General features: G+C 40.3%; 2 protein-coding genes across 2 annotated transcripts in view; one reads left to right on the top strand and one right to left on the bottom strand.

The window, feature by feature from the left end:
• The window catches only part of LOC137999751 (ankyrin repeat, SAM and basic leucine zipper domain-containing protein 1-like), a 25344-nt gene extending 18241 nt beyond the window's left edge, over positions 1–7103 (top strand). The window contains exons 11-13 of the mRNA XM_068845645.1: positions 1–5; positions 1989–2093; positions 4378–7103. The exon at positions 1–5 is cut by the window's left edge and continues 116 nt beyond it. Of these exons, the coding sequence (XP_068701746.1) occupies positions 1–5; positions 1989–2093; positions 4378–4536 (269 nt within the window). The 3' untranslated portion in view covers positions 4537–7103. The remainder of the gene's footprint in view (positions 6–1988; positions 2094–4377) is intronic.
• Positions 7104–7909: 806 nt separating this feature from the next.
• On the bottom strand, positions 7910–17535 carry LOC137999750 (protein Wnt-2-like). Its single transcript, XM_068845644.1, has 4 exons — positions 17195–17535; positions 16862–17088; positions 16318–16589; positions 7910–9963 (listed from the first exon to the last, which is right to left on the bottom strand). The coding sequence occupies exons 1-4, from the start codon at positions 17266–17268 to the stop codon at positions 9499–9501; spliced, it is 1038 nt and encodes a 345-aa protein (XP_068701745.1). The 5' UTR covers positions 17269–17535; the 3' UTR covers positions 7910–9498.
• Between the last annotated feature and the right edge of the window lie 4195 nt (positions 17536–21730).

Genomic DNA, 21730 nt, shown 5'->3' with positions numbered 1-21730 from the left:
TACAGGTGACATTCATTTTAAAAATGATAACTGGATTTTTTTTTTGTGCACAGCAGCACATGTCGGCTTGGTTTCTTCAAGGTCACGTGTTTTCACGTGACGTCACAGCGGCCATGTTGGTGTCCCTGAATAAAGAAACGGCGGCCATGTTGATGTCCCCAACTAATCCTCCGGGAATTGAGCTATATTAAGTTTTCTTTTCTCTTCTTTCGGTGGAAAAACAAGGTTACTGATCACTTGAGTGAAAGCACTCTATTAGAAACCGTTAGATCCACGTTTACGGCTAATCTCAAACTGCTGGAAGTCACGTAGCGCTTGCTGTTACGTTTTGACGTTTTCAGCGGCAGAAGGTAGGTTTCACGTAAACCATTTACCTCAGCTCTTTATGGCGTGGAAGTTACGTTATCCAACATTTTGACGGGGCAAATACAGAAAGCAACTTTTTATCTTTCATTTCATGTGAACTAAAGAATCAAAAGAGCAGTGGTTTTATTTTTTTCGTTGACTGAAACATCACCGTTGAGCGTCGAGGAAATTCAATATGGCGGCCTCTGCAGCGTTGTACTTGTTTACTTGAATCTAAATGCACGAACTATCACAACTTCTAACGCCAAACCGCAAACCTCAAACCACAGTTTGCGGTTAGCCGTAAACGTGTATCTAAGGTCTCTAATAGAAGAATTTTTCGTTTACGGCAAACGACAAACACGAGCCTCAAATTTGCGTTTTTCCGAACATTGAAATAACAACAACAACAACAACAACAACAAACATTTTTTTGGCACAAAATTCAGAAGAGACAGCATTAAAGTAAGTAACTTAATTCGACAAAAAAAAACTTCTCAGAATAGGACGTTTTCCCTTACAATAGTTGAGCACCAAAACTCACTTCGAAACCGAGACAAACAGCAACTCGGAATTGGCCCAATCGCATGGTCACGGTTAGGTGAACATGAAGCGCGATGTCACTGTCACGGTTTCATAACCAGTCGAACTATATGAACTGTGTCCACAGATATCATTCAATTTCTAAAAAGAGAAAGAAAGCAGAAGCCTGCAATTTGACGTTTTCTGTTTCGCGTTAACACAATGCGAAATCTCTCAATTATCAAACCTCTTTTCTGACAATTTCAAGCCATGCGAGAACCGAGGAGTACGGTGGCTTGTAAGGGCCATCAATAGTTCAGAAAAAAAAAATTCATAATGACACGTAGTAACTGTCAATTGACACTTATAACTGGCATTTACACTTCCAACTGTCAACGATAGTAACTGGCAATTCACACTTATAACTGGCATTTGACACTTATAAGTAGCAATTGACACTTATAACTGGCAATTGACACTTATAACTGGCAATTGTCACTTATAACCGGCAATTGACACTTATAAGTAGCAATTGACACTTATAACTGGCAATTGACTCTTATAACTGGCAATTGACACTTATAACCGGCAATTGACACTTATAAGTAGCAATTGACACTTGTCAATTGGTACTTATAAGTGTCAATTGTCAGTTATAAGCGTCAATTGACAGTTACTAAGTGTCATTATGAATTTCATTTTCTGGACTATTGATGATCCTCACAAGCCACCGTAGAGGAGACTATTTTTTTTAGTGGTAGGGCTGAAAACGTTGGCCAAGACCAACAAGCATTCGGTGGCACTCTCCCTTTGAATTTATCCTGCGCAATATGTCATCTGCACTGGTTCCGCTAAAACCATCTAGCTCCCTACCAGCCCTTTCGACTCCTCGGTCCCTGTGACGGCAGTTGTAGGTCAACAGAGGGTGGTGGCTACTCCTCACTTAGGTGAATTGTCAGGACGAGAAATAACTTCGGTGAAAATTGTCGGCCTTTGTAAAAGAAAATTCCAAGAGCCGGGAGCGCAGAATTCGGCTGTGGTGTCAAAATGGTAAACTAAACCAGACTACAATAATTTAATCATAACCTGTTCACAATCTCTCGTTGTTTCATTTTTTCTAGGATGTAACCGCAGCCGAAGGAATGTCTTTATACTGCAAAGAAGCCAGCGAGGCATCCCAACGATTGAATGAAGAACTCCACTCCGTCGAAACACAAATTTCTCAAGTGAGTGCTGCGCCAGTTCACAAGCCCGTCAAATGTCCATTTTCAAAACCAACATCTTTTTTGGGTACCTTGCTAAATTGTTTGTAGAAATATGTCTGACAGGAGATAGTCCTCGTTAAAACTGTCTCCAAATTCTAAAACTTAAAGAGTTCTTTCTTCCCCATGCTGTCATGACTAGGAACGTACAGCTTCCATATATGAGTGAAATGCGTTTGTTTGGCAGCCCCATTTATTTTGGATAGATTTCCCGCTAGAAGCCTTTCCAACCAATCACAATTATCCTTACATTGATGATAGGCCTTTTGCAACAAACTGGTCACACGACTGGCGAACTTAAAGCTCGGACTTTATATATTCCAGAATTGGAAAAATCGTGTTTATCTTAGCCAGAATACAAATTTTAGAGAAACAAACAAATTTCAAAGTCGCTTGTTTTGGTTTTCAAATTTCCCGGGCGCTGCCATTTTGAATAATTGTGACGTTTGCTGATTGCCCTATCGTTTCAAAACAAAAGCTCTTTGCGTGAATACAATAAAGCAACCATCATTACACGTCAGTTATTCAAAATGTCAGCGCGCGCGAAATTTGCAAACCAAAACAAGCGTTTTTGAAATTTGGATACAAACGCATCCATTGGAAAAAGATCGAACAATTTTGATTTTAAACATTACGTTCAATATTTTTTAAGTCAGGAGCCTCTATCTTTCATGTTAACCCACTGCGTTAACCCTTTCCCGTATCTTTCTATTTTTAGAAGCACCCCGCAGGAGACTTTAGTGGGTGTTTTCACAATAGCCAATCATAAGAGACCTATTGTCGGCCATTTGTTACGTCACATACGTATGTGAAGTGTGTGAACCACTAGGGCCCCTGTTTAAGGAGGCTCGTAAGGGTTTTTCGTTGCTATAGTGTTTCTGAAACGATGAAAGATACCCAGGAAGGATACTTATGACGTCATATCGGTTACCATGGCAACACGCCAGGGCGTGTTTCTTAATTATGGCGTGTGTTGCGCGCAGCTAAAAACCCTTTTGAGCCTCCTTAAAGGCGGCGAAATACGAGATACAAAAAACCCTCAACTTGGCGCGCAACATTGTTTCGTTTCAAGTTTTGGTCGATGTTTCCCGTTTTTCACCTTGCGTGATCAACTTGTCGCGCAACAAATTTTGGCTTTGTTGCTCGTTTTTCATCAAGGTCACAACTTGTCGCGCAACAAATGTGCTCGTGTACTGGCAAATCAACCAATCAGCGCCCTGCATTTCTTCATGCCGCAACAAATGTTTTTGTTGCAGGTCAAGTTGATCACGCAAGGTGAAAAACGCGAAACATTGACCAAAACTTGCAACGAAACAATGTTGCGCGACAAGTTGAGGATTTTTGTATCTCGTATTTCGCCGCCGTAAGGACGTTCGCGCCCAAAATGTTCCCATGTACAGATTTTTTCAAAACTTGCCACGCAGAAAGGTAATGATCTAGTTTTGCCAAAATGGCCAAAAAAATAGGGCGTCACCGTGCTCGTTTTCGAGATCATGAGGTGCACTTTTAGAAGATTGCGTTATTTTAAGACGATCTTAGCTTACAACTGTCAGCAATAAAAAAAGCTACATTAGTGAAATTTAGGCCAGGTAAACGTACTCAATTCAACATGACTAATATAACTAAATTAACCTTTGCAGCTGATGTCTTTTTCTGAGGTGAAACAGACCTTGAAAAACGATACATATTAGTCTAAGAAAGAAAACTTCGTTCGCACGAGAGCATAAAAGGCGAAACGTTTGTAACTTCTCACGTACAGATTTTGTTTTTTTTTTTGTTAAAATGGACAAAATCAGAAAAGGAAGTGATCTACGGAAAGAAAATTAGGGGTCGCCGAGCATTCAAGAGAGTAAAATCGCTGCGAAGTTCTCAAAGCGATGATATATTGGCACTGTCACACCATTGCGTGACATTTCCGAGAAGACCTGGGTCCATAGCTATCCCATGATGCCACACGCTTTCACGTTCCATTCTTGTGGAAAATGTTTGCGCCTTTAGCATCGTGTTTACCATCGTGGTCTGCGATGCATGACGTGTGCGTGACATGCGCGAAAAAATGCGCAGTAGCAATGGGCGCGAACGTCCTTAAAGTTCTTGTTTTAGTGAACGTTTCCTGGAGTGTTCTTGTTCTTCAACCCTAAAAGATAGTGAGGAAACCAGCCCTCGAATGCTCTCTCCGGTGACAGCCTTAATGTTCATGCCATCCTTACTTCACAATTCAAACCAGTGTTTGTCTTGTTTCTAACAGATCAACTCCAGAGTGTCCACAACTGCGCCCGACCTAATCGTGGAACCAAAGCCACAGTCAGCCCAACAATCATCAAGGGCGGGTGTGGCACTGGTCTTGGGAACGACAACCATTGCTTTGGGGGCCTTCTTGGTGCATCGGTTGTGGAATAACACGTGATATAGAATGTGTGACGCCGTTATCGAACAGGCGGGTAACAACAGGAACCGATCACAGAGGTCGTCACGTTTTTCGTGCGGTTTGAAGGCCTGGCTTCAGTTAGGAATATTTTTACGGACACAATTATCCCAGTTTTGCCGTTCTGGGAACTTTTGAGAGTTTGAGCAACTGCAATCGCTATGGCAAACCGCGACGGCTACGGTGAAGGAAAACGTCACTTCAAACTATTAGTTTGAGCTATTATAAGTGTTTCACGATGCCGGTTTCCAGCTTGTTTATGTTACGCAATATGGGTTAAGTATGCTACGACCAGATTAGTATGTACGGATTTCAGACAAAGAGAGCCTCGGAGTAGGAGAGATTCACTGTTGTTTGTCCACGTTGTCGTCAAAAGCTGAAAATTGGTCATTTTACGTTGTTTTGCGTGCCACACGGGCAGGACGATCATTTTTTCCTCTTTTAACCAATAATATTACTGCTTTTTGGCTTTTTCGTTGCCGTAGCCGTAATCTGGAAAAGAATCGTATTGCACGCTTAATTAAGCACACTCGTTTTTCAGACGCGGTCGGGACATTTGGTGTGCCAGGACAGTGGTGTCTCACAGATTTTTAAGCTAATCATCTCTAATGGAGGAAAGATACTTATCAAGATAAAGGTGGCAGTGAACAGACAAGTTAAATTGGAAAACAGCTTACTTCCGGTTGCCGTCCGCGTCTCAAAAACTTGCGTGCTCGTGCTTAATTAAACTCCGTTAGAGGGGCCTTAGATTTACGGCGGCTTGGTCAACTGTAATGCGACTAGACAAAAGCATTTAATGAGCAAAACAATGGCCCTTCGTATGCGTTTTGAACTTTTTTTATATTTTCTTTCTCGTTCACTGACTTTTTCCACGGCCGGTTGTTTTGTAAGCTGTACAAGCTCACCAAGAAATGCAAATGTGTACGTTGCCTCGATCAATGAAGATCGGAGACCCTGAATGGCCATTTGCAACAACGTGTATTATTGCAGTTGCCCGGCTAATCCGGCTAAAATAGCGATGCCCGACAGCTGTCGCTCGTCTCCTCATATCTGTATCGTGCTTTTGTTAATTTCTTTTATGTCAAATTTGATTTTAAAAAGAGCGAAATGTAACTTAACAAATAACGACCTTACAACATTTTTTGCTTAGCAACCAAAAACGTAATTAGATTCCAGGCCTGAACTGCGCTAACCATGCAAAACTTTGCACGATTCGGGCGGCCAAAAAGTTGACCTGCTTTTTTTAGGTCCCAAACCTTCACACGCAGCCGGTCAAAAATTCGTTCAGTTCCATCGGTCCCGTGTGAACGCAAGGTGGAACTTTGCAAGTTTTTGTTCGTGCAAAAATTTGTCCGATCCCGTGTAAACCGGGTCTCTGTTTTACAAAACTTCGCCCGTAATTGAGCAACGCGAGCGAGAGGAAAGAATCACGCATGACTTAAGTTTCCGTCGGTCTTTCCGCTGTCTTTATTTGAATTATCTATTTGTGTTCTTCGTGGACGCAAATAAATGGTATAATATCTTGCTTTTTGGAACGCAAATTTTTGTTCCGAAGCAATAGGCTATTTTACAGTTGTTTACTAAGTGACCTATCCTATGAATGGCTGCGAGGCAGCCGGTGACCTTGTTTTGATATAGACCAGAAACCCGTAAGGGTTGAAACGTGTAACGCGCGTTCACAGCTTCCGAATATTCAGTGCTAAGTACCATAGTTGGAAACCCCTCGCTCCAGATAATTAAGCACGAGAACATTGGTGGTATTGCGTCACGGTGTTATTGCGAACTGATTGGTTGAATGTTTCTCTGCTGTTGTTCCAAATATGGTACTTAGCAAATTGAATATTCAGAAGCTTGTTTCCCAGCACACAAGGGGCCGTTACACGTTTCAACCCGTATGGGTTTCTGTATAGACCTCACGGCTTTTCTCATGTAAATTGTGTTGCTGTAATTCTAATTAGTCTACATTAACATTACAAAAGCACAAAAGTTTGTATCAAAGCAGGGTCACCGGCAGCCTCGCTTCCATTCTTGGGCCAGGTATTTTAGCTACAACTGTAAAATGGTCTATTGTGTACTCGTGTGGCCTCCTTTGTAGCGATAGACCATTTTACAGTTGTAGCAAAGTTACCTGGCCTAAGAATGGAAGCGAGGCTGCCGGTGGCCCTGTTTTGATATAAACCTTCATGCTTTTGTATTGTAATGTTAATATGGACTAATTAGCACAACAACAACAACAATTTACATGATAAAAGCAGTGGGAGCTGTATCAATGCAAGGTCACCTGCAGCCTCGCAGCCATTCATAGGCTAGGTCGCTGAGCAAACAACTGTAAAATGGCCTATTCCAAGGAAAGGAAGTTTTGCTAGGCCTTAATTTGGCAAAAAGTTTAGTTATAGCTCGTGGTCGGCTTAATTCGGGAATAACCGCTTTCTTGGTCCCTAACTAAATTTGCGCTGGGCAGACTTTGGTCGTTATCACCTATGATTACTTTAATCAATTGTATAAAATTAAGAAAGTTTACATTGCAAAGATTACAATTGCCACATGAATCTTGCCTTGTTCCACAAATGTTGTCTACATAGTAAACGCATTTCGCAGTAAAGCACGCGCTCTGATTGGTCAATTCATCATCATCACCTGTGCAGTCGTGGGGTGACCACATAGCGCTTTCGCTATGGTTGGCCAGCCTTCCTGATCACCAGCAAGTCCAACTGCCTCTTTAAAGGTGACTGTTATGTCCTTTAAATCTCGGAAGATTACGTCCTTCCATCTCATGTTGTCTACCTGGCCGCCTGCTTCCCGTGGGAGGAGAGAGGAGATTGGTCAATTATCCCGATAATGAAAACAGTGACGCATGCGACGGGAAAAAAAAAACCTTTTTCCTTGAACAACGTTAATGACTGACCAGTCTACCGCCGAAAATGTTAAAATTTCTTCGCACCTTATTGTAAGAAAAGGAGTTAGAAATGTCAAGTTTTAACCCGTTCGGGGTTGACTTGCATATTGCATATTTTTCTCACAAGGCTCTGAGAGCAGGGACATTGAACCAAAAGCACCTCTCCGAAGGGAAAAACATTTTCTTCCTCGCACTGACAACAAATCTCAATTCCCTGCTAAGAGCCGGATTGTGGGTGCATGATTTCGTTGTGTTCATGTACATTATTGCGACTGGCGACGTAAAACTTTAAATTCCAATCAACGGTTTTGTTTTTCTCTACCGTCGATCACTGTAGCGCAGGGGTTATTGGGTGAGATCAGGCATGATGATTTTGGCTGACCGCAAACTATCGATTTATTCTGCAGATACTGGAGCAGAGATTAGAAGACTAATCCCAAGTGACCAAACATACAATGCTTTTCGGTACCAACGGTTGCTGCAAACGCGATTGTTGGCATTTAAAATCGAAATCTTTGGTTGAAAGTTAAATCATTTTTATAAGGCTCTACGAAGTTGGGAGGACAATAAACACATTTACTAGTAGAAAGTAGACACAAATGCCTGGGGTTTACATTCATTTGTAAGCAATCTATTGATATCTTGAAAATGAATTTTCATTGTTGTATACCATATGTTTAAAATCCGCTGTTCTTTTCTGGTAGAAGCCTTTTCAGCCATAACAACTAAAGATTTTCACCTTCAAAATGACAAATCGTGGCTAAAGTCTAATCTTTATTTTTCGCCAGTGACGGCTTTCCGTTCCTTTTTGCACAATGACTAAATCCTTAGACCGTTACACACATAAGGCTTTTGCCGTTCAACGACAGAAGGCTTACTCAGTTAAACATTATTCAATAATGATAAAATAATAAGGATAGTTCGCGCACTCTCATTGGTCGATAGCTGTGTTTAGATGAAAGTATGTTAACACGGCTGTGACATCACACGAATTTTGATTGGTTATGTATTGTCAGACGCGCGTTTTGATTGGCTGGTAGGAGATATGATCGTGTATCAAGAAAATCTGTTTCAATCAAAAAGTAAAAAAAAACAGCATTTTCCTTCATTTGTCGAATTAATTTTGAGAAATATTTTATAAAAGCAATAGAGATAAAGGACTTTTTTCCGTGTTTGCATAGCCTCATCTAAACACTCGGGGGAGTTGGGAGAATTCTCGAGAGTTATGCAAACCCTCGACTCCCCCTCGTGTTTAGATGAGGCTGTGTAAGCACGGAAACCGTCCTCTATTGCTTAAAAATTATATTGATTTGAAAAAGAGACAATGTGTTCTTTCCCCGCTGTTCAAACAGTTTTTCCTCGAATTCAGTGCCGAGAGAACTGGTGACAAGATAAGGCAGATAAATGAATAGGCCATTTCCCAGTTGCTGTTTGTCTTGGTTTCGAAGTGAGTCTTGGTGCTCAACTATTGAAATGGAAATGATTTTGACAGTTTGCATGAGAATAAGCAACTCATTTCCATTTGAATGGTTGAGCACCAGGACTCGCTTTCAAACTGAGGCATGCAGCAACTCGGAAATGGGCTATTGGATCCACATAAATCAGATTGGACACCTTGTAACAAATACATAACCAACAGAGTCCTTGACTAAACGAGTACACAGGGATATCAGTACTGGTTGAAATTTGGATTAAGGCAAATATTTCACTTGCCACCAGTAAACTGAACAATTACTAGGGTTAAGCACAGACGCGCTTTCATTTAAGCCTACAGTTGTTCGAGAATGCTTTCGAGATTTTTAAGTGATGGGTGGCAAGAAATATATGTACCTTAATTAATAAGTCCCAAACCTGGTAGCTTCAGCTCGCTAATTTAACTTCACTTAGAGTTTAACGCAAAGTCTTTACTCAATATTATTTCTACTTGGGTTCTACTTTTCTTCAGTTGTTCTTTGATGAGTTTAAAGTCAGCAACAATTTATGTACTTTTTCTAAAATGAAACAAAATCTTGATTTCCGGTCGGCGGATGCATTTTAGTCACAACCCTTCACCGACACACATACTTGTTAACAACCTCTCTACACCAGTCACATTGGATTCTGCAGCACCACTGAGCTTTGCATCGGCATTTGTATTCCAAACGAACTTGTACGGTGTTGTACCCGCGCCCGCAACATAAGATCTTGCACCTCCCTGGTCCCGATATGGTCCTGCTACAAAATCGTCCCGAAGTACCCATCGATCTCGCGACGGAGTTTGGTTCGCAATAGTCTGGGGATTTCTCGGAGAATACGAGATCGTCACATGACGGCTTGAGTGCTAGTTTTACGTTGGATAAGATAAGTTCGTTGTCTTTCTGATGAACAGTAACTTTGGCCACATTGCGGTACTTTTCCAAGAGATAAGATCCAACCTTGCTAAAGTGGGCCAAGTTCTCGTAACAAGTTATGTATACGCAAGAAGCAGATGGGCCATGACATACGCAAAAATGAACGGTCTGATTCTTCACAGCCTGCGGAGAAAGTCAATCTTTGAATGAAATGATACATGAAATGAATCATATCTTGAACTGTGGATATGAAATGAATGATATATAATTCATTTCGTGTACCATTTCGTTCATTGAGTCATTCATTCATTCGTAACGGGAAAATTTGAACCCGCAAGTGACTCGGCTTCCAGCAATAGTGCCGGCATCGCGAGGTCACGGGTTCAAACCAAGCCCCGTTGAAGTCCTGAATTTTTCAGCCTTCTCTAATCAATTGCTAAAATTGCGTTCATAACTGCGAGGATCATAGCTCCACTTACGTCAATCTTAGAAATCGTATATAAAGAGATGTATTTTTCACTGGTGAGCCGGTAATACTTGGAAAAAATCCGATAGTTTCGAATTAAAATGAGTTGAACGATCGAGAATTCCGGCGGTTAACGGTCCGTATGCTCTACCACTGACCTACAAGACTGGAATCATTGGAGATTGGCCATTAACCCTTTCATTCCCACAATTGAAACGCTTATTCTCCCAACTAGTACAATAGACTTCTTGATCAGGTAGTCATGAGAATTTGGTGTGAGAGTTCGGGTGCAGGGATGGCGCAGTGGTGAGAGCACTCGCCTCTCAACAATGTGACCCGGGTTCGATTCTCAGACTCGGCGTTATATGTGAGTTAAGTGTGTTGGTTCTGTACTATGCACGGAGAGGTTTTTTCCTCCGGGAACTCCGTTTTTCTCCTCTCCGCTCAAAAACCGACATTTGACTTGATTTGCGTTAACTTGTTAATTTTAATTTACAGTGTTTCTAATTAGTGCTCTACAGCGCTAGAAGATTAGACACTTAAATAAAGTTCCTTTCCTTTTCTTTTTTTATAGACCACATGCTACTACCACAATGGTTTTTAAGTACGTATACAAGTAACTGAAGAAGTGAGTTTAGAACGTATGACATACATGCAGCTCCATGCAATAACCTTTTTGCATCAGCCGCTTTGCGTACCGATCCGGCAATACAAATGCTAGATGGAGGGAATTAATTAATCTATAGTCTTTTGAAAAAATGAATCAAAAATGGACCGTAAGCACACCGCAGGCAAAGTTTTCCTCCCCCGAACTTTTAACCTTGTGGCACTTCGTGCCCCACCCTCCTTCCCCCGCGTAGAGTTTCAGAAAATAATCATTCACCCGCGGGCTACCGACTGAAGTCGCTTAAAAACCTTTTAAAACATTGTATGTTTTCCTTCCGTTTCTCGTTCTTTCTAAGGGTTAAAAATATTGCAAGACACGCACTCTCATTGTGTGAGACAAATTCCTTTCTGTGAGTTCGTCTAAGTAAACGCCTGAGTTCAAGTGAGTTCAATCGCGCACCGAATTGCATTTCGCGCTCTCATGCATCGAATTTTTCCCGCCATCGGCGCACGGTACAAACCTCTTCAGTCAGTGATTGTGTTGACTTATTTCTTCTCTGTCGACAGAATATTACAATGATTACGTTATACCCGTGCTTTTTCTTCCTTCGAGACGTAGCCCATGCCTTTAGGGCATGGTAATTGAGTCAAACTTATGAAAATTTTTGATTTACTTTAAAACATAGAAAACCATTGAGGCAACAATTAAGAAAATTCTAGGCCACTTTAGTATTACTTACTAGCAGAAATCGTAGATTAGAGAGTGCGCTCGAATATGGTAGGTTGATATGTCAAAATGCGATTCTGTTAGGGAAAACCGGGCTTAATGAGAGATTTCAATGCATTTCAACGCAGTTTGAATGCATTACACTGCATCCTAGAGTTCGCCAATGATTCGTAACGCATTTACAACGTTTCCCATCGATCGTTGACAATTTTGTTCAATTGAATGTTTCACAGTGATTTTCCACCGTTTTTCAACGCATTGGCAACATTTCCAGGCATTTTTGTCGAAAAAGTTAATTCCGAAGGCGTTTCCACTATCAACTGGTCATTATAAGCATCGACACGTTCGTATCTTGAAAACACACCGCGTTGCGTATATTTTTATACCGGGAACTATCATGTCGCTGCTTTCAGCGATAATATCACCAGAAAGTAAAGTCACAGATTTCCTTAGTTTGCTCGCAAAGCGAAGCTGACTGACATTTTCAATGGGCCATTTCCGAGTGCATGCATCCTGTTCAAAGCGAGTGTAAGTCCATTCATATTTATATAATAACCCAAGTTATTCACGGATTTTGATTGGTTCTTGCCTATGATCTATTAGAGGACAGACGCACGATTGACGTCACCATCAGCTTTTATGTGAATAAAGTTTAATTCTTTATTATATAAAACAAATAGATTCCATGTTGCCGTGGGTCTGTTCAGTAATAGATCACAGAAGACGTCAAAATGTGGTAAGAACATCAGTGACCACTTTTTTGTTCTTACCACATTTTGACGTCATCTGGGATCTATTACTGAACAGACGCACGGCAATATGGAATCTATTTGTTAAGTAAAGTAGAAGTAATTATTATCAGAAAAACTTCGCAGTTAAACCCTCTTTAAAGGGGAGGCGGTAACTGCTGAATACCCCGCCACACCAAAACGGATCTTGAAAAGTGATGGCTACGCGGCTACGCAGTGGTCATTACCACCCCTCCCCCTAGAGTATGTTAGTAAGGAAAGAAGTGGCTACCGGGCTACGCAGTGCCTACTACGTATACCACCCTTCTCCACATGATCTCGTAAAATAAAAGCTAAAATTTTAAAAGAATGTAGGCTTAGGCTTAATCACTGAAACGAGCGCTTAGGCTTAATCAGTAAACGAGTGCTATATTCTTCACACGATCTCGTTGAAAAGCGTAGTTTACCGAGCCGTGAAATGAAATCTTAAATTTTTAAAGAGTGCTTAGGCCTTATTACTGAAACGAGCAGTTAGGCTTATTTAAAAAGTGTAGTTAACCGAACTGTAAAATGAAAGCTAAAATTTTAAAAGAGTGCGTAGGCCTGATCACTGAAACGAACGCTATATTCTTCACACGATCTCGTTGAAAAATCTCGTTAACCGAACGAATGAATGAAAGAAAGAAAGAAGGAAAGAAAGAATGAATGAATGAATGAATGAGTGAATGAATGAATGAATGAATGAATGAATGAATGAATGAATGAATGAATGAATGAATGAATGAATGAATGAATGAACGAATGTATACATCCAATGAATGAATGAAAGAACGAGACATACAATTTGTAATGTTAGCACGACCGGTTATCTGCTTCAATTGTAGGAAGTTGACCGCCCTTCGTTGTTCCAGGCGAGCGCTCTCTCTCTTTCTCTCTTTGTCTGAGAGAGCTTGCGTTCTAGGCTTTATGCGTAGCTGCGTATTTATACGCCGCGTAGCCACACTTTTTAAGATCACTTTTGGAGTGGCGGGGTATTCAGTAGTTAAGCCGAGGAGGCAGACACGAACTCGGAAATTCCAAAAAAGTGGAGGCAGCCTTTACACGAACGCTGTTTCATTTGTAAACGCATCGATAACCGAGATTGAGTGAACCAATCAGAAATCTGGTTTTATCAACGGAGTTGATGATGTAAATTGACCACCGTACAGAGATTCTAAAAGCTGACGTTTCGAGTGTTATCTCTTCGTCAGAGCGAATCGACGAAGGGCTAACGCTCGAAACGACAGCTTTTAGAATCTCTGTACGTTGGTCAATTTACATCATCCTGTACATCATCAACTCCGTTGATAAAACCAAATTTATGTATACTACTTCCCCACTGATGCAGCACCACAGTTTCTTTAGAAACTACACCCTTCATTCACCTGTTGAACCAATCAGAACACGCGAAATGCATTAAATACTAGTTTATAGCAGTTGCTGTCGTTTGTCTGTCGGCGCTAATTTTCGGACTGAACAGAGAATCGCAAACGGGCCATTTAATCGCCCAGCATAGAAGCCGGCATACACTAAACTCGGGATTAAGGAAAGCATAATAGTGTCTTAGCTTGAAAGTCATATATCAATCGGGGACTTGTATCACGTATCTTTTGTTCTTTCATTTTTGGAGAACTTTCAAATTATGATACAAACGCACAGTCAAGTCACGGAAAAACATAACGTAATACTCGTGTCTTCAGATCAAATTCAGTTCACTCCTACTTTGCGCTCTTTTGCCGAGCAAAATGGAACAAATTACTACACTAAAATCCGAACGGGTTTTCGATTTCTTGGATCTAATCCGAGACATCTTTCTCTGCAAATTCAACAAATGCGTTGCTGTGAAAAACAGCTCAAAGTTTTCCCATATAGCAGGGGGACTCAACGAGAATATAGTTCAAAACCACTTAAACATAGCATTGTTAAACGTATTTTAGTATTTAAACGGTAGATATAGGAATATTTTTATCCCCTAAAAGTCTGTTCGGATTCTAGTGATCCGAAAACTATAAGGATCAAAACTTACCTTTCCGAAAATTTCAGCCAGGAAAAAGGTTCCCGAAATTCTAGGTGACCTTTTTAGGGTAAATATCCGTTAAAAATGGGCAATTATACCATTTTTCAGATGTTCGAAAATCCTAGGAGAAGCAGGCAAGCAAGAAATTTTACAACAAACGTTCCGAAAATTCTGGATCTCAAATCGTCTTCCTAACAGATATTTTTCGAAAATAGACATTGGGTGCCCCTGAAATAGGGTCGCAAATAGCAATGGCTATGATGTCATTCGTGTTTGCCCCGTGTATTCTGTGGGGGGCACAATTTGGAGTCTCAAGATCGACCGGTTGTCCCAAAAAATCTCAATTCAGTCTGGATTAGAACTGCGTTCTGTCGAACGCAATAAACCAGCTTATAGACTTACGAAATCGCCCATCTCGAACAAAATTCTCAGACGCCTGGTGTTGCGTAAAAATTCCGTTTATAACTGACAGGAAGGAGAGCACATTATCATATCCCGTTTGGAATGGTTTAGGATAAACAAAAGTTTTAATGCGACGCAATAGACACCAGGGGAGAGAACTGGTTGGTGGGGAGGAGGTCACGTGTGTTCACCGACGTTGTCTATTTTGGTCTCCCTTTTAAAAGCTAAATTGCCGTAGTACATCAGTAGTGTTACATAATGACTCCTTTACCTTGTTTTATATTGGGTTTTTCGGTTCGCTCGAATGGAACTGCATGCCTTTTCCGAATATTTCGAATGTTTCTCGTCGTCTTCTTTCGCCTCTCTTTCATCAGTGAAAGCAAGAAAAAAAGTTAAGAATCTGCATCTATGCACAGTGAGTTCACGTTCCAGTTCAGCTTTCTTTGGACGTGCATAAAACGCAACCCATCAGCGTTTAAGAAACTTAACCGGTAGAAAGCGACCACTGATCGCTTGTTTTCAAATGCCATTACCTATTCAAGCTAAAATGAATGGTAAAGGACTCTTGAGATATCTTTAGATCGCCTCTGATAAGGACGCCAGACATGAGTGTCGAAATGTTTCTGAGGTCTTTGAATCGTAACTTTTTGAGCTACATTCTTTCACACCTGAGTAGCATCAAACTACGGTACGTCCGATTTGCAGTATGAACCCGTTAAAGACTTTAAAATATGAAATGAAAATTAGAAAGATAATCGCAGTTCCGTAGGATGGATATATATCTTTAAGTCCAGCTACACAAACAATATATCCAAAACGCCAAAGACCGTTTTTATTGACCAGTTCTATAAGAAGATAATATCAAATTACTTCCACAACAAGCTCTTAATTTGAAAGTTTGTTTTTGAGAAATTTGTTTTCAATCTTATTAGGCATTACATATCGTAATCTTGGAAATAATTCAGCCTAATGCGGTAATCAGATTTAGTTTGTAAACGAGTCTTTGATCAAAGCCATTGAGCAGGTTAAATTTATAAAATGCTTTAATAAGCTAATAAAAGACAAAAGATACGACAAACTCTTTGAAGAAATATCAAACCGGCTCAGTTTTCATTACCTTAAAACTCTTCAAATGCCTCTATATAAGCACTGTGAGGAAAACGAGAGCCTAATAGGTTTGTTGTGTAAATTGTACTCTTTAGTCGTAAAAATGCACAGGGTCAGCGAGGTTGCCTTGTCCGTTAGAAATAGCAAAAAAAAAAGAAATTTAAGGTTTGTTCAAAACGTGTAATGCTTTGTTCTGAAAATAATCAGTCACAGAGCAACACAGGACGTCGAAGTTCTACGACCATTGGTGGAGACGAATTCGGGACCATTCTGCCGATCGACTTCGTGGTAAGTTAAGAGAACGAGTTTCAGCATGCATGTTTTCAAGGCAGCCTTAAGAGTTCTTTAGTCTTTACATTCTTTACCACAAACCAACCAAATCCAACATATGTAAATCGAGAATAACACAGTCACGTTTTGATTATATAAAAGGTTTTGTACTTACTCTTCGTCCAAGTCGGTTGTTATGTAGATTAATTTTTGCCCTAGCGTCTCTTCCCTTTTCCAGAGAGTCCACAAATAATTTTGCAAATTTTGTACCATAAGCAAGGTGGTCGCCACATCCATTCCACTGATAGCTATCGTTATTGTTAACAAAACCAGGACTCGTATCACACTCATAGCAATGTCTAAGCTCTCCCCGACGACAAGCTCGGGTAACTTCATGCACCACCCCTGCTGAAGAAATAGCATAGACAAACGCACTCTCTCGTGTAGCTGAAAAGTAAAGAAATACCAAAGTTTTTAGAGCTCCAAAGCCCCAATATTTCCCACCTTTGAATTGTGATCGGGTTGTTTAAAGAGAAATTCAAATAATTAAAGTCATATCCCAAACAAAGAGGTTTCGTGTCCTTAGCTCAGCTGTGAACGTGACCTTGTTGTATGCTTTAGCTGCCGTGAAGCGATTGACATTCATTTCAACACAAAAAGCCATCTCGTATGTTATAATTAGCTGTAATTAGAGAGATACCAAAATTTCCTTTGTTTACCTTTTCGCGTAACTTTACCAAACACGCTGGCATCTTTAGAATCGGTAGAACAGTTCCACATCTCATTTTCCATCTGGTTTTGGCATTCTTGAACTGCGAGTTGAGCACCCTTTCCAACACTAACTACAACGTCGGGATTTTGTTGACAAAGTTGCTGCTGATGCCCAGGCAAGTTAGCTACGTCGCACATGAACTGAGTGCTATACATGTATAATTGTGACATGAACCTAAGAATAGCATTGATCCAAAAGAAAAGCACAAAATCAAATCACACACCAACTGATTAATTTCCCGACATGTGAAAAAAAGAAGACACGTGACGGACGAACTTACCACCAGTGAGAAGAAGTAAAGATTGGAAGCAGGAGCAAGGCAAATATAAAAAGACAAAACGCCTGACTAGACATGTTGGATATTCCCCTGTAAAAGCACTGTCTCAGTCTAGCCGAAACTCGGTGTTCGTGCTACTTAAATTTCTCACAGTTGAGTGGTGCGTTCGAAAGCAATAATTCATTCCTATGCCACGGCATGACATTAATTGAGCTTTTACGACCCTGACATGAAGTGGGTATCAATTGTTCCCACTCAACTATACTTATAAACACTTGCAGTTAGTTCGCTCTCAAAATCACTTGTTTAGCATATACGCTTTTGCCATTGATTCCCTTTCAAAAGTGATTTCTTTCAAAAGCTGAGTTTTTGAAACGTAAGTGGTATGAAAATGTGAAATACAAAGCACTTCAAGGCATTATGCAAGCGTTACCAAGGTGATAGTTTATTGACTTGTTTTGTGCGCCTATGGATATTTTTTACCCTCTCGTCATTCGATCTTTTTTAAAAATAGATCAGGCAATTTTTTTTTTGAAATCTTTCGGATGCACTCTCTTTTTTTCCGAAATAAGAACAAATTGTTCAAATTCGTTGGACTCACGCATCTAACTTGAGACTTGCGACATCCACTTTTGTGTTTAAGGAAGTTCTGCGAGATCTCTACTCGCTTGGCGGAGTCGAGGTACATGTATTCTGGTAAATAAACAATACCGTCGGCACGGCTAAAAATTGTAATTTCTTCATAGAATGTTAGACGGGAATTACAAACTTTAAGTTTATTCAACCTCAACTAACTCCATCTTAAACTAACTAGCTTTCACAAATGGTGTTTTTTTTTTACAGTATAGATGGATTTGATTAGTTCCCGTGAATATTAATATCACCATAGTTAAGAAAATATGGTAACCCATCGATGCGAGAAAATGTGGTTTTGGTTGCCGTTCGACCGTACGTCCGTCCGCCCCTCCATGTATGTCAATGTGACAGGTATCAGGTAACCATATCACGGGCTCAAGTTTAGAGCTCATCCAGGAGGCAATATTCCAGTTGACACTCTAGCAGACTCTAGCTAGTTTACAGCATACATCTTTGATACTAGACATCAATGTTATGGTCAATTGACACCTGTCAAAAGAAGGTATCCGCTAACCAGTATCACGTGACCTTATCGAGGTCAGCTGTTTTTTTTTCAGTTCACCGCTGACCAGGGAATGGTTGTTGATTGGATCGCAGGCTTCAGTCAGGTCAGACACTCACTCCTGAGCATAAACGAGGCTTAATTTTTCGCGCTCTTTCTGTGGCTCGACGCGGCTATAAAACCAAAATTTCTTGCGCGGAGCTCCGCTATTAAGAAACTACAAAAAAATTTGCTGAGAAAAATAAGGAACGCAAAGAGGAAGACAAAGTAACTCTTAACAAATTGAAAACCTTAATTGAAATTAAAGAATACTTTAGTTAATAGACTTGTGGACTATCAAGGGGATGCAGTAATTGCACAGAAGAAATCGTATTACCAGTTTTAATGCGTTTATCATTGAAAAAAGATATCAAAATATAATAAAGAATTCTTGCTTTCTCAGCGAAGGCGAAAAAGGCAATTTCACAAAAACCCTTTCAACAAAAACTGGACGGCAAATGCTTAATGGATGACTAAATGTCTTCGTGAGAAAGGATTTTAATTATACAATTCTCAATGTTTCCACTTGCAATAGGTTCATTCTGGCGGGCTGCCGTAACTATTAAGGTACGAGGTCGATATATTACCGTCACTGCGTTTTTTTTTTATAGACCGAGTTATTTTCGGGTTGATTATTTGCAAAATGCGGCCTTTCCAGCCAAACACTACAATAATTTACCTACTATCTCCCACACTGCAGTCTCCTCCCCCCCCCACCCCCCTAGGGATCCGGCTGTGGTGCTGTACTCCGAAGTCATGTATGGGTCGTGTTCAGGGGCCGAGAGCCTAGCCAGCTGCACAGCTCCTTCGGTCCGACCTCGTAGGGCTACGCCCTTGGCAATTCAGTTCTTGATTGCGAGACAAGGCGATTTGCTTGCCAGATATTTAACAATTATTCCATGAGCGCGCGTTGGATATGAGATGGTAAATAGCCAACGATGGGCGTAGCGCCGAGTTGGCTATAACCAGTCTTTATTATATAGATATTGATGAAATACCAGGATTTCTCCTTTTACTAAAAAAATCATATCTTTACCGCGCGCAGTGAACATATCATTTTTATCTTTCACATGTGAGAATATAGGTGTTGTCATGGTAACTAACACGATTAGCCGATAAAACGCGAGCTTTCTCTTCATTGTAAGATACTTTTGTGCTTTAACATAATTCTTCTCTGCTACATTAATATTTTTATTGCAAAATTTGACATTATCATGATTTGTTTTTCATAACTTTCATATCTTGTTTCATGTTACACAACATGCGTGGTTTAGCGGTTGGTGAACACTTTTTCATCATTTCGAAAATGAATAAAACAAGTTGTTTTAAATCTAGACATTTCATCAATATCTATATAATAAACAGAACATTACATGGCCGCTTGGGGATACGAATTTTATCTTCTCGTGCTGAAAGTATCTCTCACTCGTTCCCTTCTCTCACTCGAGAGAGATACTTGCAGCACTCGAAGATAAAATTCGTATCCCCGCGCGGCCATGTAATATCCTCTATATATCCAACAAGTGCGAATGGAATAATTGTTTTATTAAATTCCTTAAACTCCAAAAGTTTGAAAGTACGAAATACGAACAAAGAAAGCGAGAAAATCCGAGCGAAATCGAAAAAACTTGATGAAGATGCGATGTTGTGTAATTGGTGGTCAGACAGACCCAGGCTCATCACAAAAACATTTCTTACCTTTTCACGTACTTCTAAAAGTCGGAATTAATCCAAACTTTGCATAAAAACGGGGTTTTTGCTTTATTCAGAGACAAATGTTGCTTTCCGGCGAAATTAATTCCAGCTTAGCAAAGCTTAGCGCAATCATTTACCATATAAGGTCAAACTAAGATATATGAGATGATAACCGAGATTGAGTGAGCCAATCAGAGCACGAGTAGTGCATGAAATGAAATGAAAGTTGTTACAATTGAACCCTTTGGGAACTTGGAAAAATCCGAGCCCCTGATGGGATTCGAACCCACGACCCTCCGTGATCTAGTACGGATGCTCTAACCACACCTTTCATTTAATATGTGTTAAACATTCTCCCACATTCGGTCACTTTTATGGTTGGTTGGCCGCATCGTTCAAATGATGCTTTCAATGTGACTGCGCGATGCAGTTATGAGCTATGCTGTCAGTCGATATTTGACTCTGTGGCTGCGCGATGCAGCTCGAGTCAAATACCCACATTTCATCCTTGCTCAGCATAGAGTCTCCAGTAGCTCAGTGGTTAGAGCATCCGTACTAGATCACGGGGGGTTGCGGGTTCGAATCCCATCTGGGGCTCGGATTTTTCCGAGTTCCCGGTGGGTTTAATTGTAACACCTATCACTTTATTTAACGTCGGTAAAAGAGACACCTTTCCATCTTGCTTCTCTTTTGGATGACCCGAACGAGATGTGGGAAGTTTGGAAATCTCTATTTCTGGAAATTGCGAATAAACATGCCCCGATAAGGAAAAGAAAAGTGAAAGTAAATCTTCACCATGGATATCATCCGAACTGAGGCAGAAGATGAGAAAGTGTGATTTTCTAAAAAAGCAAGCAGTCAAGCAGAATTCTCATCAAATCATGTGGAATGATTGTAAAAAGACACGGAACGACATAAACGCTAGTATTAGGGAAGCCAGGACTAACTTCTTTAGTGAGAGTATAAAGAAGCATAGTGGCAATCTTAAAGAAACTTGGAAGGTAACAAATAGTTCCCTGGGACGCAATTGTAAAGTGACAGTTATAAATGAACTTGTTTATGAGGGCAAAGATTTTACAGAAAAGCAAGATATAGCTGAGCAAATGAATCACCACTTTTGTTCCCTAGGTAGTAAACTGGCATCTGGTATTCCAGACACTGCTTTTCAACCAGAGGACTTTTTAAATAGAGCTGACTCAAATTTTTATTTTCGCCATGTAAGTGAAGGGTACATTTACAGCCTGATCACTAAACTCAAACCCTCGGTAAGTTGCGGATTGGAGAATATTTCTAGCAGACTTCTAAAGCTTTGTAGTCCATACATCTCAAATTCTATATGTGATATTACTGAAACAGTCAAGTGTTGGAGACTGGAATATTTTTCTTGTTACGGTGTCAATGGCAATGCTCTTTAGTTGCTTAAATCATATTTGATTGATAAAACACAAAGATCTTTAGTTACGTAAATGGAGTCTTATCCACAGAACAATATGTATCATGTAGCATTCCCTAGGGTTCTATACTTGGGCCGTTTCTGTTTATAATTTATGTAAACTATTTCCCAAAATGTCTACAACATACATCACCTGGTATGTTTGCCGCTGATTCGTATATATAAAACTATGGCTCATGAAGATGTATTCACAATTGAATGTTCCTTATTTAGC

The sequence above is a fragment of the Montipora foliosa genome, chromosome 4 (assembly GCF_036669935.1).
Source record: "Montipora foliosa isolate CH-2021 chromosome 4, ASM3666993v2, whole genome shotgun sequence".
NCBI classification, from domain to species: domain Eukaryota; kingdom Metazoa; phylum Cnidaria; class Anthozoa; order Scleractinia; family Acroporidae; genus Montipora; species Montipora foliosa.
Note: the sequence above shows the minus strand (reverse complement) of the source record. Positions and strands in the feature narration are given on the sequence as shown.

Coding starts and splice junctions, on each gene's coding strand:
- LOC137999750 (XM_068845644.1), bottom strand. CDS start 17,268: ATGTCTAGTCAGGCGTTTTGTCTTTTTATATTTGCCTTGCTCCTGCTT. Junction 17,089..17,194: donor TTTACTTCTTCTCACTGGTG/GTAAGTTCGTCC, acceptor TGCTATTCTTAG/GTTCATGTCACAATTATACA. Junction 16,590..16,861: donor TGGTAAAGTTACGCGAAAAG/GTAAACAAAGGA, acceptor TTTACTTTTCAG/CTACACGAGAGAGTGCGTTT.